We start from the raw sequence: 18,923 nt of genomic DNA on the forward strand, positions 1-18,923 counted from the left end.
AATTATACATTTCTATGCCAATGATGTTTGCCTTTGTAGCCATGATCAAGAAAATCCCTCATAGCCATTGTAATTTACTCTGGTATTAGTATTTTTTGTTTCATAGCGTATGAAAATATATATCACAGATCAGATAAAGCCTACTTCTGTCAAAAGACAAGTAAGATGGGTTTTATAACAGTCTTTAAAATTACACGGTAAAGTCAGATAGTAACTTTGTCTTTAATATCTATACTTAATATCTGCTAAAAATGTAAAGATAAAATGGTATTAACAATGACACTGTTTTCGTATTTGTTTTCTTTATAAAACTGAAAAATATTTTAAAGTATTTTAAAAACATTTATAGCTGAACTTGGAACACTAATTCAAAAGCACAGTCCAGCGAACCTTCATCAAGCACAGTTCTTTTGGTCGCAACTCAAGTATTACCATTGGTAAGACAAGTATGTAGGGAACACACTAACGAATAGAGTGCTCCTGTTAACTTCAGTTAGAGATCTGGATATGGATTGTTTTGGCCACGTGACTTCGCTACATCCCATTCTACCCATAATTCAACAGGTGGGGGTGGAAAACTTCCATTGAGTAAAAACCACAATCCAAGGTTTCGTTAAATCGATGAAGAAATTTCCCCTAAGACATAAATCGATTTTTAAAGTCTCGCTCGGGTGGAGAAGGTAGTCGAATGGGAAGGCTGCGATAGGATTAAATTACAAAATCACAATCGTTTTACAGGTCGTGTGATTTTAATTCGACACAATTAAAAGTAACAGTAAACTAACGATAAAAAAGACCGATAATGTTGATTTTCAGTGTCAGTAATCTCGTTAACTGAAGCGGACACAACTATTATTAACACATCTTACGACTGGTTGTAAGTTTTCCTAAGCTAAAAAAATGTAATTGCAGAAAAAACACTGTTTAGTATTTTTTACTCTTTTGATACTCTCCATTTCGACCATCGATAAAAACTGTATGGAAAATATCTCTTTATATCGATTTCAGGAAATACTACGTTATATTATGTGGAGCAAAATGGTTCTCGATTGCTCGACCAAGAGCTCAACCCACGACATAGATTCTTGCAAATCCGTTAGATCAAAATAATCTAGCCCGTTAAATAATGTGCCTCATAAAGAAAGAAGAAGATCGCCTCTAGTTTACTCATTTTAATGAGTCCCACTGGCTGAGAAAATCTCATGAAAACAATGTAGAGGCTGTGATTTTATGAAAAAAAAGGAGTTGATCGAAGACAATGCTCAAAGATCTATGATCAGATTAAGGATTTGATCAGCTGTCTGAAATTCACGACCAACGTTCAATAGCTCAGACATCGACGATCCCAATATTAATAAAATTCTTGTTTATAAAAAACATATTTGTTCAAAACTGTAACTGTAAATAACATCAGGCATATCTGCACATAATTCATATTTGTTTAATTTTTGTAAAGATACAGCCGCTTTAACTTCTAGGGATTACATAGTTTCTCAAAATAACAGGATATGATTCTTCGCTTAGTTGGGAACTGTTAGACGGGACATCATCCGATTTATTCGGGACAGGATCGTTAAAATCTATTAAGTCAACGCTAGGAAAGCGATATTTCTTAACTGTAGGATATTTTTTATCAGCCTTGTTCTGAATGGGCTTGTCGACTTTTGATGCTTTCTCAAACAGGTTTCTGGTCTGTTGGAAGTCCCTTACTGGTTCAGATTTCGACGAATGTTTCTTCAGTATACTAACCTGAGGCCCAGTTCCCCCACTTTCTGACCTAGGACTGGGTTGGTTACTAAATGTCACCCTTTTCTGTTTCGGCGACTCTTCGGCATCCTGGTCCTTCGTCCGATTGATGAATGGTGAAGTCTGACGAGTGTCCTCGTCATACTCGTACACTTTTACTTCAGTAGGTGTATTAAAGGGCTTCTGCTTGCCTTCCACATCGACTAGGTTAGCTGACATTTTCCTCTGGACTTTACTTCCTCTGGGGGAAGCACTTTGGTCACCTTCTGTTTCATCTTCCACCTCACTTTGCCCTGTCTCATCTTCCTTGTCATGTCTCGACGGATCTGACTTATCTTGCGATCTATCAGTTTCTATTTCTCCCTTCGCTTCGTCATGCCAGCTTGGCTTCTTTTTCTTCTTGTTCCTTCTCTCGGAGATTTTCTGTTTTATTTTGTCAATGCACGGACTTCTCAGTCTGAATCTTGATCGAGCAGTCTCGGGGGTTCCCGTTGCCTCTGAATGAGGTTCTTTTCTTTTGCACCGCCTTCGAATATTTGCCACACACGCCTTTATGCCTTTCTTTTTCGGCCTTTCTGGAACATCCGCTAACGATTCTTCGTCTTCAATACATCCCTAAAATTAATTAAAATGTACATTATTAAATGTGCACTGTTTATAGATTGGGCCAATATGGTGGATTAGTTATAATTTATTGTATATTATTAGTACATGATCGTAATGTGAAGGAGACAGGATTTTCCGGACATTTGCCATCGTTCAGTGAAAAAAATCAGTAACACTACGTTTCCAGATCTGCAAAAAAAATTCTAACCTGACACATAATTTCAAACTAGGTTAAGATAAACTAATCAAATCAGAGCGTTGTGACACGCGTAAGTCAGGAATCACAACCACCATGTTATTGTGTCACCTTCACTAACTCTACAACATGCACCCTATAAAAAACAAAACAAAACACAACACTAATTATTAAACTGAACTACAGAATACAGGTCACAATAGGATTCATTCGCCGACCAACCACATGCGACTGAAGTCACCTACGACTCAGTAGGTAGTATATTACAATAACCAAGATTTTTCTTCAAACAAGAAAATGACAAGAGCAAACTTTTTATGTCTTACTTATTGCCATAGTCACAATATAAAACAACTTAACATTTCTGTAATAAAGGAAACCAGATTTTATTCGGATATTTTTTATCGTTAATTGATACAGTAATATGTTTTGTTTACTTTAACCTAGATTGTAGTCATGGATAAATTTAGTCATTTACGTGAAGAAGAAATAAGATTGCATGAGATTGAAAAAATCCTGTTTCCTTCTCAATCCTTCCATCGTCAAAAACCAACTTTAAACAAAGGATAACTGTTATAATACAGGGTATGTTTTTTATAAGTTATCAAATAAAGAGTTCGTATTAAAATAATATAACCTTGGCATATTGCTCTAAATTCATGACTCGCCAATTGGTGAATCCGAAGTCCGGTCCTAGCAGCCATCCTGGAGCCTTGCCCCTGGGTTGTCCGAGCATTGTACTGTTGAACGTGGAGGAGTACAAGTACCTCGTACATAGCAGCATCAGGATCTGCGAACAACAGTGTGCGAAATGTGACAAGAACTACAAAGGTTTAGATGATAGTGTATAGCAATTTAGCTCCGTTAAACACACCACTATTTTTTTATAAATGGTCGGAGAGAACTGGTGCAATGGTTTTGGATAGTTTGGAGAACGGTTGGGAGGGCAGGGATGATAAAATCTAAATGCCAACTTAAGTGAAACCTATTCATTTGGAAGTTCAGTTCCAGTTACCCAAGTAACTAAACCTTTAACCCAGTCCTGACTTTGGGATCAGTTTTTTTGTTTACTGCCCAATGCTCAGCTGTGAACACAACCTCTGAGCGCAAGGACTGGAAATGTGATAATATTATAAAACGCAAAAAAAAAACTGCTGCTACACTCCGACATTGGTCTTGGTGGGGCTTCATCGCATCCTTCCAGGGCGTTAGCGCTGCTTGTTGATACGTCAGTGCACTGCACTAGTCTTAGGCACATCGTCTTTTTGATGGAGTGCCACGCTTATTGTTACAACTTATCTTGATTATAAGGCGTCAATAACTAAGATACAAGTGAGAAGGAAAAACATACCAGCGCCAAATTTACCGTAAGCGCGCAGCTCACAGTTAGGAACAACAGGAAATTCTTCTAAACAAAGCATTACCTTTAAATGGTTGTTTAATGTTTTTCGTGATACACAATCAGGGCAAAAACATTAAGCCATGTTTATAATGAAAAATTAGAGTCAATAATATGTAAAGAAAATACTGTTCCTAACCCAAACTTAAGGCAGAGACGAATGTAAATCAATGGTTAACCATCTGAACCACTCTCCCCTGATATAACTTCTGAAGATTCTATCCAACAGACAGATATACTCGTACATCTAATTTTATAAATTTGTTACAATTTACAAATGTGTATAAACGAGCCCCATTATTTCAGTAGATGTATTTTCTGTCGTAGTACCTAACGGTGGTATTTTTAACAGGGATTGGTTATTGTATTCATAATTTATACACCGTGATTTGCTGAAGTTTTTAATGTTTGGAAGCATTCTTTTTTAAGAAAACCAATTAAGAATTAAGAATTGTGTGACTTTTACGAAAACGAGCAGAAGCGCCGCCCTTTGTTAGCTGGGTGGGAGAGTGCACTTGGTTGTCATCGTGATTTAAAAATGACCATCTAAATTTAATTCGTTTTATTATCATTTTTAGATTACATAAACTTCTAAGACTAGCTAATATCTACCAGCAATACCCTCTCTTACGTCAGGGCTCATTAGTAAGACATGATAAGCAAAAGAGTTTCCTTGATTCGTTACTTCACGTCCCTATTTACCAAATAATAAATAACAATTTTGTTACAATTTCTCGCTTTTTTAAATTTGTGTAATATTTCCAGCAATTATATTATCTTGGATATTTGCCATTGTTGTTTTTTTTTTAACTAAAATACTGTGAGGCAAGAATGGAATCTATTTGTTTTCTTTTGGTGTCAAAAGTCCTTAAAATGTAAAGAAGTAATTACAAAAAGTTAATCTATGAATAGTGGATAATTCGCCAGATAACCGAAAACAAGTTGTATATCAAACAATAGCTTGATATACAATAGTCTAATAGTCTTGTATTGTATCTGTTTAGACCTGAAGGAGAGTACAGAATTCAACCCTCGAACCGTAGTGTCATTTATAGCATACAAAGATGACAAATGTCCTGGTTTCTTTTGAAATCATTCATCAACAATAATAAAGCTTAAACTAATAATTACCAGTAACGTAAACAGGAAAAAAGGAAACATGATATGGGTTAATAATAGGAAAGGAAAGGAAGGATATGGAAGACGGTGGTGCCCACAATTCTGATCCATAATAATTCACTCTATTTCCATAAAGTAGGATAAACTGAAGGGTACCCTACTCCGCAAATATCCACAACCTCATAGGTCATCTTGGTCCATCTAGAGAAGTGCGTATTGTTGACTAGGAGTACCCTCAGCAGCCGAGTTATAAGACTTAGACGTGTTAGGAGCTATAAGACAACAGAATTATGTAACCCTCAGCAGCCGAGTTATAAGAATTAGACGTGTTAGGAGCTATAAGACAACCGAATTATGTAACCCTCAGCAGCCGAGTTATAAGAATTAGACGTGTTAGGATCTATAAGACAACAGAATTATGTAACCCTCAGCAGCCGAGTTATAAGAATTAGACGTGTTAGGAGCTATAAGACAACAGAATTATGTAACCCTCAGCAGCCGATTTATAAGAATTAGACGTATTAGGACCTATAAGACAACCGAATTATGTAGTAAGTTTCGTGCACAATGTATGTACGATACTACTATATTGTGTAATGATTGTTTTCTTTTAGGAATAGCCAACCTTAACCAAACTCAGAGGCTTACTAGTAGCCACCTACGTCACGTTTATTGCTCTTGGCTCAGGAATCCACTCCACTCCTGAGTATTAATCACACACACACAGGTCGTCACCTATTTTACAGACCATATCGCGTTTACAGCACATCACTGTCTAATAACTTTGTGATGCCATAATTCAGTCAGCATCGGAATTGTCATCACTACTGCGTCACATACGTATACGTCGACATTGCGCTTAATACTACGTTGTCCATTCCCTAACTTTGTATCATAGACAATACAGGGCGTTAAACAATTCTGCACGTTGTTTGTTATTTCCCGAACGATGAAAGGTAAAGCAATAGAACTTAGTACAACATTACTGAACCTATAAATCTACTTTTTGAAGTGACTACCATTTATGTTTTATGTCAGGGGGATGGCCCGCAAGCAGTCAGAAGGAAATTTTAAATGTGAGCATAGGTCGTGTAGTGTATCATATTAAAGGTATTTATTGGTGGAGTACAATAGAGCAAATCCGACCTCAAAAGGTTAACTCTTTAAGAAATGATGCTGGCTTAAAGTTTGAAACATTTACAATGTAGGTCCTGTTATAGGTGGTTTATTATTCTTGTTTTGGCTTAAGTTGTGAAATTTAAACTTAGTAAATGAATACTGAACTTGAAATATAGTTTTTAAGGTAGTTAGTGACTCTTCACATCCAATGAAGTATGGTCTACAAGGAGGATGGCAAAATATGATTTAAAAATAGCTCAAAATGGACATCATTATAAAGAGTTTGTTTTGCAAAGATGAATAATAAAGGGGAATACCTAGTATCAGTTATTATGATAGAAAGTTCTTATTTTTAAGTTGGGATTTGGACTTTTCTTGGTGTAAATCTTACACTTTGTAGGTGCAGTAATGATGTACCAAATTTTATTGCCTTACCTGTATTTGATCGGGAATCATCAAGCCCGTGCGGGACTTTTTCAACACCCTGTACTCGTATATTGTAATTTATTAGACATACCACAATTAATCATAACCGGCACGGTACTGGAGATCTAAATGGCGTCTTCTTCCCTGGTAGTTTGTATTCTCATCTGGCATAGCAGAGATGTATATAATACCGGAACATTTATAGGAATATTATACAAAACTACTCATCTATTTAAGAATAATTGTGTGACTTAAAGCTAAGCTTCTCCTTCTCACTCACAAAGCTCGATCATTCAGTGGACAATCAATGAATACTGACCATTAACACGGAGAAAGCATAACTTAAGATTGTGAAAATAAGCACATCGGTGTAGATGGTATGCCAGATGGCTGCCTTGCAACCCTTGGTGTAGATGAGGCTGGGATCCACGGCCTTCATGTTGGACCAGGAGCGGTTGGATTCAGTCAGCCATCCACGATGCCCGCACTCACCACCCTGAGACCGGCAGCAGCTGGACGGTACTAGCGGAACCAGCAGCTTGCCGTTGGGCTGCATCACCCTGCATCGAACAACTGTCAGTATCTTGCCATTGTGTCCTTACCAGTATTGTGTAGGATTCATGTAATATCATACTTGGAGTATAGAGAAGAGTCAATTTTCAGAGCGCTGATAGGGATCCACGTGGAGGTATACCAGTCTGTGTAGCCTTCCACGCCGCAGCACTCCAGGAAGCTTTGTATTCTGTCTACAGCACTCTGCCACTCGCTGAGGTCCATGTAGCGGGAGGCTCCGTGCTGATAGCGGGGTCCTATCTCGGTCTCCACCGAACTCATCAGGTAGTGCAGAAGTGGTTTCTGGATGATCACATATACCAACGATAGTACCATCAATAAGCACCAGACTATGTGTGATCTACGAAGTGTTTGGCTGCAACAGAATAGACCAGGTAGTGCAGAAGTGGTTTCTGGATGATCACATACACCAACGATAGTACCATCAATAAGCACCACACTATGTGTGATCTCCGAAGTGGTTGGCTGTAACAGAATAGACCAGGTAGTGCAGAAGTGGTTTCTGGATGATCACATATACCAACGATAGTACCATCAATAAGCACCACACTATGTGTGATCTCCGAAGTGTTTGGCTGTAACAGAATAGACCAGGTAGTGCAGAAGTGGTTTCTGGATGATCACATATACCAACGATAGTACCATCAATAAGCACCACACTATGTGTGATCTACGAAGTGTTTGGCTGTAACAGAATAGACCAGGTAGCGTAGAATGCAATGATGTTAATAAAATGCATACTACTCGCTAATTATCCAGTACGTCAAATAGACGGTTATGATGGTAATGATACGAGTATCAGTGAGCACCCAAGAACGTAGCCAGAAAAAGGTTTGGGGGGGGAGGCAAGACAACTGATATTTTCCCGTATTGGATAGAAGGTAAGGCCCCATTTTGTGACTTAAAAAGTTCTTGGTCCGTTTCTATGTTGAGAACGATATTTCAACAGTGTATGTTGTTAATACTGAATGATTTAAATAATAATAATTGTCTACTAAAAAAAATTAAGACGATTGCAAATTGGGGGGGGGTTACGGAACCCTTGGATCCCCTCGCTGGCTACGTCCTTGGAACACATACAATCTAATACGCGAATTTAAGATAATTTGGTCGCATCACAGCTGAATAGCGGTAGATGCCTTCTTATAGCGGAGGACTTCAGTCTCCACGGTGTCTAACAAGCTTTCCGGCAACGCTTCCTAGTTTATTAATATTTAGTAATGAGAAGCAAAATTATAGAATGATCTCATTCATATTATTGGAAAAAAGAGATTTGGGCCTGAAGGGCCAGGTGGTAACCTCGCACGCGCGCACACGCACACTCACGCGCACAGAAATTGGGCCAGCCCCGCACCTCAACTCAACTCAAATCTTTTATTGCTTTTTATTGTATGGCAAACGTCATAATTATTTCTAACTTTTAAACTCTCATACCACACAACTACCACATTCAAACTTACATAATTTTCATACATTCCAGTCTCTTTCATCCTTCGCCAATTTCAACCCACTTACAGCGCTGGAGCCAGTTATCGAATTGGGCGGTCTCCCAGAAACGCCAGAAACTCGTCAACGCTGTAGAATGCCTTTGACACCAGAATACGCTTAAGACGAGTTTTTGACGCCTTGGGCGTTTGGGCGTTTTTCGCATAGAATTTTGCAATCTGTTGATGAATTGAACACCTGCCTGCGAAGGCAAGTGCTCATAAACTACCGTTCTGTGTCTTCCAGTTCGGTAGTTATCTCTGCCTCTAGTCTCATACCCGTGTATGTCACGTCCCCTGGTAAGGGCACATTTAGACAAACAGAACAAGAGATGTTTCTAAAATGTAGAGACTGGGCAAAGTCAACAGTTTCAAATTTTTGAATGCTGTCCTGCACGACTCTCTGAAATTCAACTTTGTGATAATACGAATCGCTTTTTTTGTAATTTGAACACCCTCAGGAAATTTTTGCCTGCACAGGCCCCCCACAACACCACACCATAGGAAAGGTGGGAGTGAATTAGCCCATAATATGCCGCAATCAATACCTGACTGGGGCACATACCAGGCCAAGGACCTCAAAACATATATTCCTGAGGACAGTTTGGTACACACATGGTCAATGTGGTTGTTCCATGTCATTCCTCGATCGAGGAGTATTCCAAGGAATTTAGCGGTAGTAGACTTCTTCCAATATGGAATCTGCCAACATGACAGCTGACCCACATTGGGAGTCCACTGGGCGCAGCGCGAAATTTAGCACGTTGGATTTAGAAGTATTTGTTTGAAGGTTGAGGCTGTTGAAATATTGAACACAGTTGTTGATATCGACAAAGGTTTTGTAGTTTCCAAACCTTCTTTGTGAGTTATCTCTGAAACAGAGAGTCGTGTCATCAGCATACTGCACGATTTTGCCATGCAGCAGCGATGAATGTACGTCGTTGACATACAACAAGAACAGGATTGGGCTGAGTATAGATCCCTGGGGAACTCCAATAGCTCAGTTGCATTGGTTTGGAAAATTGGTTTGAGATCTGAACCACTTGAGCTCTCTGACTTAAAAATGATTTAAGCCATAAGAGCGGCACGCCTCTGATTGCCATGAGATTGTAGTTTGTCAAGCAGTATTTCATGGTCAACGCAGTCGAATGCTTTAGATAGGTCAAGGAACACACTTAATGTGTGATCCTGACGTTCTAGCCCCTCTACAACCATATCAACCAGACTCACCACTGCGTCTATTGTCGATTTATTTTTGCTGAATCCAAATTGGTGTTCAGAAAGCTGGTTGTTTTTATTTAAGAAGTAAAGCATTCTCGCTAGAAAAAGTTTTTCAAATATTTTGCTTAAAATAGGCAAAATTGAGACGGGCCGATAGTTATTTATTGAACAGGGGTTTTCTTTCTTGAAAATCGGATGCACTTTTGCAATTTTTTAGGAGTGAGGGAAAAACTCCTGAGTTAAATGACAAATTGACTAATTGAGTCAGTGGTTTTACAATATGCCTTGAGCATTTTTTAATTAACCACATGGATCTCAATTCTAGATCATTTGATTTTTTGGCAGGGAGTTCTTAAATAATTCTATCAAGCTCTTCCTCAACTACGGGAGTCAGAGCCGTTGAGGGCTATTGGACTCTGTCTACGCGTAGGGTTCCCCTGTGGCATTGATGGAAGAGGGCCCCGTCCACAAGCAACAGACGCAAAGAAGCCGTTAAACTCGTCGGCAACCCTAGAAGCATCACTCACAAGTGTGTCCCCAATTTTGACTGTGATTTGCTTGAATTCTTGATGTTTATTGTTAATGATGCCCCATACAGTTTTGGAAAACGTTTTTTGAAGAAATAATTGATTTTGCGACATCATACGCTTTTGCAGCTTGGATCACCTTTCTGTAAATTTTTTTATACTTTCGAAAAAAGATTTTGAACTGTTCATTGGCTGACTTTTTGTTTATTTCGGAGAAAAACTTGAGTTTTTCTCTCGAAACCAGAATACCTTTGGTGATCCAAGTATTTTTTATCTTCTTTGGACTAACTTTAACCGTTTTTGTAGGGCAACAGGTGTTGAGGTGGAAACTCAAACATTCATTGAAAGTTTGGAACTGCTGCTCTAACGGGATGTGACAAATTTAGAAAACCTGCCCGGTTTATTCAGTTACATCATCTTCTTTCAGAGTCATGAGTAAGAAATACTCTGTGAAAGTGTCAGTGTAGATCATTTTACTTCTTCGTTTAAAGTTTGTCTTTGACGATGGAATGTTTGACAGGATAACAGGATTTCGGACATTTGCCATCTTTATGGTTACATAAGTTATAACACGGCGTTTCGAGGATTGGAACCTATCTTCGTCAGGTGGGGGAGGTGTTAGCAGATAGAAATATAAAGAACAGAAAGAAGAAACGAAGGGAAAGAAAAGGGTTCAAACATACCCAAAAGCTCTTGGAGTCTAGTCGAGGCGTTGTCACTGCAGACAATACAAGTCACGAGTACGAGAAACACATCACACCAACACGGATAAAAGTGGGATACTGACTCGAAAATCGATGTCGGCTCTTTCTTTAGCACCACGTCGTGTAATCTGAAACAATGGGTCTGGCAGGCGATGGTCACGAAGGCAAGGCGTTTTCCGACCCTATGTTTTGGTCCTAGACCTTATTGTCATGGTTTGTGTTCGAATTTTCTTGATTTAGGTCTCTTTAATTTGTATAATATTTTTAGGTTTCCTAGTTAGTTTTTTTTTAAATATTGTTGCCAAAGTGATCAAAGTGATCAGAGGATTAGATTCTATTCTTCGAAACGTTGTGTTGTGTCTTTTGTAACCATTATGGTAAATATTCGAAATCCTGTATCCTGTAATTTTACTTGTTATGATATGTATACTGATTGCCTTGGAATGAAATTAATAATATGTATACTGATTGCCTTAGATTGAAATGAATAATAATGTGGGGTAGTGGGGTTGATTGAGGGAGTGCATTAGGTAATGGGCTGTCCTGATTCCTTGTACTTATACAGTATGTGGAGAGGGGGGGGGTTCGTGTGTATTAGTGTAAAACAATGTGAGCCTTAACTACAGTCATTATTTGCTAATACTGTACGATTATTTATACGTTTTAAAGAACTCTTTATAAGCAACTATTATTCTACATGATCCAATCCTGAATTGATAAAAACATTTTTCTGTTGGAACTAAATCTCATATTTAGCTTGTATAAATCTACCGTCTGTACTTTCTTGTCGTGTTACGAGAAGATCACTTTAGTGCAAGACGATTAATTTAGTTTGAAAAACCAATACTGTACTAAGATATCGTGTCGTACTGGAGAGGTTGAAATGTAGTATTTCTGTTGAGCTTCCAGCATGAGGCGGCCAGCATCAGGAGTAAAACTCCCAGGAGGGTCAGGTTATAGTAGAGCTTGTCGAACAGCGTGATGTGCAGGACACTCAGGATAAAGGAATGTCGGAGGAAGGAATACAGGGTAGCCAGAAGCAAGAGTGCGGCCAGAGCGCCAGAAAGTCCGCTCAGACCTGTAACAGCTTTATACAGTAACTTCCTCCTCTTGTACGATAAAAAGAGGATCAGAAGTGCCATTGCGTCCTAAAAGTCACTTGGCCTGTTGACAGTTTTGAACGTTTTATTTAGTTGGATTTTCAATATTTTCACCACAATGATTTATTTTTTTCGATCACTTATTTTATGCAGACCAGTTTAAAAAAATGTAACTATCACGAAGTTTTCTAACCTTTACGTATACGAAAGCAGATCAACATTATGTTTACAAACTACAAAGTGTCGAAAAACAGCTGATTCTTTTACGAAAACTAAACTTGTACTGAAAGGAACGTATGTTGCCAATATTTTCAGGCTATGTGGCAGCTCAATAAAACAAACAGTAAGAAATGTATAGTATAATAATATGTATGTATAATATTATAATATATTATTTTATTTTAATGTTCTGTCTTGTTTTATATATATTGTATTTTATATATATATATATATATATATATAATATTATTTTATTTTATTTTCTTATTTTCTGTCTTGTTTTATATATATATATATATATATATATAGATTTTGGATATATATATATATATATATATATATATATATATATATATATATATATATCCAAAATCTATGTAGGATCTATTTTTGCTTACAGCATGATGCCAAAATTGTAAATATTGCCTTAACTCCGGAAGTGAACATTAACAATCTATAAGTATTTGGGGTAAATCTTTGTTTTCAATCAGATTTTTGTTTTTAATTTTTACATACAAGCTATTGTTATTGTTAAATCGGTGTTTATGTTTAAATATATATATATATATATATATATATATATAAATGCAAATATTCTAACATTAATACGATGAACTAATTAAAGTTAATTTCAGGAAATATAAACTGGATTGAGTAAGTAAAATTATGTTGTAATTTGTTCTTATAAGCATTTTATCAAAAAACCCTATAATGTAATATTTTGGTTGAGTTAACACAAAGATTGGTAACATATTTAGATTAAAATTTCATTTAACAGAACACCAACAGTATTTAAATATTCATGAGTATCTCCACTAGAGGATTCAGTGCATAATTAATAAATATACTTTATTAATGCAATCACGTTACAATATAATAAACTATTTTTGAAGAATTAATGGTATTATATTATGCATATTGGCTGAAATTATGAGATTGCATTTTTTTACTGCTTGGAGGCAGTCTTTTTGATTCAAAATAGACTCATCTATTCAAAACTTAAAGCTTGGGTCAACGGCGCACATTGGCTATCCTTGAAAATTGACCATAGGGATAGGCTCAGTGTATCTTTTTATTAGCGAAGAGGTTCTGACCACTGTGCAGTGGTTCAGAGAGCGGAGAATGTGGAAAAAATTCTGTATGTATAACAATAGACACAAAACTGAACATTTTGGCATTGTTTCCTCTGACCTTGTTTGTGCTTTTGAACTGAAAGAAAGAATTGCCGCATAATGAGAATGAGGAATTTGGCAGTAAAGAGTTCTTTATTTTACTCCTCATAGTAGAGGTACGCCTAACTCATTAAACGTGTTTTGTGTGTTTGTGTTTTTTTTTTATTGGTGTTGAATGTTTTTTTTAGAAATTAATTTCTAATTATTTCTCTATTTTTTACACTTTATTTTAGATACACTTTTAAGAAAGTTCGCCTTTTATTCTTCGCTTAGTATATACAAGGTGTAAATTATGTCCTGATACGTCTGGATATATTTCAAACGGATTAAGATATCGATGTCCAATCTTCACAATACCTATTAAAATACTTTTTGGACTTTTGAGGGTTAAAAATATTCCCCCTTTTTCAAAGGGGGGTAGAGGGGGTCACTTTAAATTTTAAAATTCCATCCCCTATCTTGTGACATGTCATTTTAAAGCTCTATATATTATAGAAAATAAGGAATTTAAAAACATAGATTTTACACTGCGCAGTATACATAGTATACTCGTACGATGCGCGAATATAAAATTTACATGGAAAATGGAATTCAATATTTATAATAGATATATTTTTTATATTTTTAATGTTAAATAAAACTGTTATTAGATTTTTATCATATACTTCGTAATCTGTATTACAAATACATTGATTCAAGGGAGGAGAGAAGAAATGGAGTTAGTAAGCCCGTGCCCGTGCCCGTGCCCAGAGCTACGAAGCCTTAACTCAAACGCCAGTTACAACTCGGGGAACGTATATTTATTTTCCATTTCTGTAAAACTACACCTTTTTTGTTTCCTTCCGAACACCTGCATATTCTTGTTTACAGAAATATCAACTTATTCCCATCCTAAGTCGCAGCATTTTCAAACCAATAATTATTTTTAAAATGTTGTAAAATGTTTGAAAATCCTACTTTTTCCGTGAAAAGTCACAAAAACTACTTATTTTTAATCATTATATGTACAAATGGGCTGGAAAAAACCTTTTGCTGGCCGACGATCTACACTACAATAAGAAGAACTCCGTTTTCTGAGTTAACAGTGAATTGTTATCAATTGCACGTTATCAGTAAACATGATATAGAACTCAAGATCGAAGATGGTCGCAACCAACTCGTCCTTGTACTGGTAAATAGATCTCCCTTGGTGTACGGCCACTTCAAATAATTAATTAGAGGAGAAAAAAATATCCATTTCGATATAAAATATTAAGGGCAGAAGTATAAACATCTCATTTACGAGGCCGACTTTAGAAAAACACAGAACATTGTTCCAACGTTTCCAGTTGTTAAAACACATATTTAAATCATGAACAATTCAGACTCATCAATCTTGAAGTATAAACATCTCATTAACGAGGCCGACTTTAGAAAAACACAGAACATTGTTCCAACGTTTCCAGTTGTTAAAACACATATTTAAATCATGAACAATTCAGACTCATCAATCTTGAAGTATAAACATCTCATTTACGAGGCCGACTTTAGAAAAACACAGAACATTGTTCCAACGTTTCCAGTTGTTAAAACACATATTTAAATCATGAACAATTCAGACTCATCAATCTTGAAGTATAAACATCTCATTAACGAGGCCGACTTTAGAAAAACACAGAACATTGTTCCAACGTTTCCAGTTGTTAAAACACATATTTAAATCATGAACAATTCAGACTCATCAATCTTGAAGTATAAACATCTCATTAACGAGGCCGACTTTAGAAAAACACAGAACAGTGTTCCAACGTTTCCAGTTGTTAAAACACATATTTAAATCATGAACAATTCAGACTCATCAATCTTGAAGTATAAACATCTCATTAACGAGGCCGACTTTAGAAAAACACAGAACATTGTTCCAACGTTTCCAGTTGTTAAAACACATATTTAAATCATGAACAATTCAGACTCATCAATCTTGAAGTATAAACATCTCATTAACGAGGCCGACTTTAGAAAAACACAGAACAGTGTTCCAACGTTTCCAGTTGTTAAAACACATATTTAAATCATGAACAATTCAGACTCATCAATCTTGAAGATAATTTATAAGTGTAATCCGACATAAAACACTTCTTTCGTTCAAGTATGAATAAAATCATGCATTTTGTCATAAGCAAATTATAAAACGGATATTTTCTTGTGATGTGAAAAAATAAAATATTTTACCTCCATATATATGCTTAATCCAAATAAACGACGCCAATTTCAATGTAGGACAACTTCAAAAAAAGTAATTTCGTCCATGGTTTGAACTTTTTAAACCAGTGTGCGCTGGCTAACCCCGTATCTTCCACATTGCTGATACTAATTTAATGTAGAATCTCGTAACAACGCATATGTTGCTATGACACTATATACATAACTGCACAATTAGTTGTTACTTTTACTTTTATTTACTACACTAACTTGTAACACATTAATGTAAAATTCAACAAAACCAACGATGCATCCCCCAAAAGGCACCTCAAAGATTTTGAGACTAATTATCGAAAGAGTTTTAAATAGTAGCCCATTATCGTGTTTTTACGCAGTGCAATATTCTTTACGAATTCGGGAAATATAGGCCAGATGCAACTAATCCATTATAATAACGAAGAATATAATGGGGTCGAATGATGGTATAAAGTATCAATCCACTTACCGGCCGATGAACATATCGGAGACACATTGGCAATAACAGATGAGAGTGGAGAGAACGCAAATAAATCGACAACCAATGACGCAGAAAAAGCGAAAACCGCTCGTCGCTGTTAATCCAATTATTTGCATGTGGCATTGTGGCGCTCCCCCCTCCCCCCAACTGGAGCGTGGGTAAGTGATGTGCAGGGGGGGCAGGGGGTTGCGAATGTGGGGGTGTGAACCGCTGGACACCCCCGCTCACACGGACAGTGAAGGGTTATACCGTGACCATGACGGAGGCCGCGAGGTACGAACAGGTGTGCCAACCCAACAACACGTACAGTATTGAGGCCTGGGTGTGGGTGTAACTCTTGTGTTTACTTTCCCACCACTGTTGGTGACACCTGGACTGGCAGTGATTTACTGATAGTGGCGCCTGTAAACCCTCTCGCTCTTCGTGTTCTAGGAGACAGCTGGGTGGATTTATAAGGTCCTTAACTCATGAACTCGGGAACAAAGGGACTTTACAAGGGACCGGATTTTCCATGCTGTTCTAGTAATGGAACTATGGGCACATATGAGTTAACAGGATAATATTTTATATCAAACTTCAGATGTTGCTTAAAACTGAAAAGGCAGCTTTTAATTGTTTAACACACTTTATTGATACATTGCAATGTTTTCTGTTCATTACTGTTTAAAGAGTCATCCATATTTTAATTGTACAACTGGTATTGGGTTTTTGTCTCCCTTAGGATGGTGCAAACGATATTTGGTTGCGAAAATATATTTATTGAAAATCCATCGCGCTTTAAGATGACTACTTTCATGAAACAGTAAATAAGAAGATTTTTTATCACTCAGTGAGGAATAAGGCCCAAAATGGCTGAACATGAAAATTCAAAATTTACAGTATGTTCATGAGGATTGCTTCAGGGAGTGACGTGTTTTTATTAGTTTGTAATTTAAGCGAATTGTTTGAATACATATTTTTGAAGAAAATTGCACGTTTTATTTATTTTTTTTAAGAGAACTCAATTTTTATGAATAAAACATTTTACCCCTACCAATCGCCTTTCTGTAAAAGTTTATATTATTTATTATCTTAAGCCGATTTTCTTTGGGTCAGGTTATAAGAAGCCTCTAAGTTCTTGTTCTAATTCCTAACACTCCTCGTATAATGATGAAATATCCTATATTTTCAGTCTTCAGAGCTGTTATCCTAAAGGAACATGACTAAGAATAAAAATATCCCAAACAAAACCCGTTCGCAATGCCTTAACCTAACTTAATCTACCCTTTCAATCCCAGCTACTGTGAAAAGATGTCCAGCGTTATTTAAAATGGTATCTGTTATGAATCCCAACACCATTTTCCCATTTAGCGAATAAGTGCAAGCTAATAATTGTTTTTCAAGATATAATATTCTTTTCATCAAGCATGAAGTATACTAAGTTCTTTTTGTAATTATTATGACCGTGAAAAATATTTATTCACGCAATAATCATACAGAATAAATAAAAAAATAAAGATGTCTAATAATCTTTTTCTATTATTTATGGCTTTGCTATTATGAGAGGTATATGGCAATAGTAAGCACTTATCTAACCACCTTTTTGAAATTTAATTATTTTATCTTATTAAATGAATATATTACATTTTTAGAAATTGATACCTTTTCATAAATTACAAGTTCACTCGGTATTAGTTATTACTATTAGCAATAATGAAAAAAGTAAAGAATAATACAAAAAATAACTACTAGTATTATTATAAAAGTCAAGCAAACAATAATACAATACTGAACAATAATTTCGTAGTCACAATTATTTACAGCTGATTTACATTTATAAAAGATGCGATTGTTTCTATAAGCATGGCAAACTGTAATGATTCAGATTTTATGTTCTATAATATTTGTAAAATACTCTGCAAAATCTAGTTCATAACTGAATATAAAATATAAATTTTTTATGATTATTTTAATATAGCACAAATGAAGATACTTTCTATATTTTAAAAGAATTAATTTTTGAACCTCCTTATAGGCCTAATTTGGCGCTTGGAGTTTGCGCAAACGCCCATACATATTATAGAGTACGGGCATAGGGTTCTAAAGAGTTATTATTATTTTACTTCAAGTAAATTTTAGATGCCATGCGTCAATGTGTCTTACAATTGGCGAATGTGCACGGTTTTGTTGTGAAACAAGAGGCATCCTACTTGTTTTTGTTATATCTAGGAAAGGAATGGTAAATAAACGATTACAATATATTTTAAAGTATTTTTGAAATGCGCGCCATTGTCTGTATAAAACGGAAATGCACCCTATCTTCTTGGTAATATAAATTATATTTTAAAGCTACTTTACATAGCAGGCGAAGAATAAAATATTAACTTAAATCATAATTTACTATACTTGGTTTTCATTTAACGTCAGTATAACACTGGTCACCCAGAAACCCCCCTCCCCCGCTCACAATGACAGAATGATAGAATAAGCGTTATGGGCATATCACCGCAGCACTCACATTAATAAACACTGCAGGATAATCGTCGGGGGGGGGGGGGTGGCAATTTACGGGCATTCAGAATTTACGATGAAATGAAATCATAATTGAGTGGTAGCATGCGGAGTGGTGCTAGAG

General features: G+C 36.3%; 2 protein-coding genes across 2 annotated transcripts; both read right to left on the bottom strand.

Annotated features, from left to right (window-relative positions):
• Positions 1-1,363: 1,363 nt before the first annotated feature.
• On the bottom strand, positions 1,364-7,605 carry LOC124363800. The gene is made up of 4 exons (XM_046819063.1): positions 7,246-7,605; positions 6,931-7,171; positions 3,186-3,338; positions 1,364-2,361 (listed from the first exon to the last, which is right to left on the bottom strand). The coding sequence occupies exons 1-4, from the start codon at positions 7,497-7,499 to the stop codon at positions 1,468-1,470; spliced, it is 1,542 nt and encodes a 513-aa protein (XP_046675019.1). The 5' UTR covers positions 7,500-7,605; the 3' UTR covers positions 1,364-1,467.
• Positions 7,564-12,432, bottom strand: LOC124363801. Its single transcript, XM_046819064.1, has 2 exons — positions 11,991-12,432; positions 7,564-7,759 (listed from the first exon to the last, which is right to left on the bottom strand). The coding sequence occupies exons 1-2, from the start codon at positions 12,260-12,262 to the stop codon at positions 7,624-7,626; spliced, it is 408 nt and encodes a 135-aa protein (XP_046675020.1). The 5' UTR covers positions 12,263-12,432; the 3' UTR covers positions 7,564-7,623.
• Positions 12,433-18,923: the final 6,491 nt, after the last annotated feature.

Source organism: Homalodisca vitripennis, chromosome 5 (genome assembly GCF_021130785.1).
Source record: "Homalodisca vitripennis isolate AUS2020 chromosome 5, UT_GWSS_2.1, whole genome shotgun sequence".
NCBI classification, from domain to species: Eukaryota; Metazoa; Arthropoda; class Insecta; order Hemiptera; family Cicadellidae; genus Homalodisca; species Homalodisca vitripennis.